The sequence below is a fragment of the Phoca vitulina genome, unplaced genomic scaffold, assembly GCF_004348235.1.
Source record: "Phoca vitulina isolate PV1807 unplaced genomic scaffold, GSC_HSeal_1.0 scaffold5, whole genome shotgun sequence".
NCBI lineage: Eukaryota > Metazoa > Chordata > Mammalia > Carnivora > Phocidae > Phoca > Phoca vitulina.
The window spans coordinates 41,367,558-41,368,317 of NW_022589708.1; the positions used below are offsets into that span (position 1 = coordinate 41,367,558).

At 52.2% G+C, this 760-nt stretch overlaps 1 protein-coding gene across 1 annotated transcript; it reads right to left on the reverse strand.

Annotated features, from left to right (window-relative positions):
• Positions 1–206: 206 nt before the first annotated feature.
• Positions 207–632, reverse strand: LOC116631406 (28S ribosomal protein S16, mitochondrial-like). Its single transcript, XM_032402537.1, has one exon. It carries the CDS (start codon positions 630–632, stop codon positions 207–209), a length of 426 nt encoding a protein of 141 aa, XP_032258428.1.
• Positions 633–760: the final 128 nt, after the last annotated feature.

Sequence of the window (760 nt, forward strand, 5' to 3'; positions counted from 1 at the left end):
TGCCTGTTTGATCATGATGTGCCAAATTACTTTGTTTCTTTGACCTACTTGGGTTTATTAGATCTGTAATTGGATGGGGTTTTTGTTTTTGTTTTTGTTTTTGACTCCGAAAACTCCATTTATTGACCTCCCAATCTAATAAAACTAAGAGCTTTGCACAAGTGTTTTAAGTGTTGACCTTTTCTGCAATGCTCTGCTCACTGGAGTCAGCTCATTTTTGTTTCTGTAGCCTCTGTATCTGTTTTCTGAGATGCTAAGAGGACTTCGCATGTCCGTTTCCTTCGCAGCCTCTCAGTATTTGTGATCATGGGATGCAGAGGGAAAAAGCCAGAAAGACCCAGAAAGCTTCTCCACAGGCTTAGAGAGGTGGGCTCCACAGGCTTAGAGAGGTGGGCCCCACAGCCGATCCAATGCCGGATCCGGTCTAGGTTGAAAGCAACGATTTTCTCTCCGTGACTGTTGGGCAGTGGATCATAGGAGACCAGCTGCTCCACAAAACGGCCATCCCTGGGACACTTGTGAGCAGCCACAATATGGTAGAAAGGCTGGTTGGTACAGCCACTCAGGGCAAGGCGGATGGTTAACTGGCTTCCGCGGTAGGCTTTGCACAGGACAGTAGTAAGCTGGCCCATGGTGCATCCGGCCTGAGCCGAGGCCTGTACGCCACTTGCCGCACCTCCAAGTGCGCTGCCACCTGCCACCAATCAGCAATACGGCCTCGGGGGGGGGGGGGGGGGGGGGGGGGGGGGGGGGGGGGGGG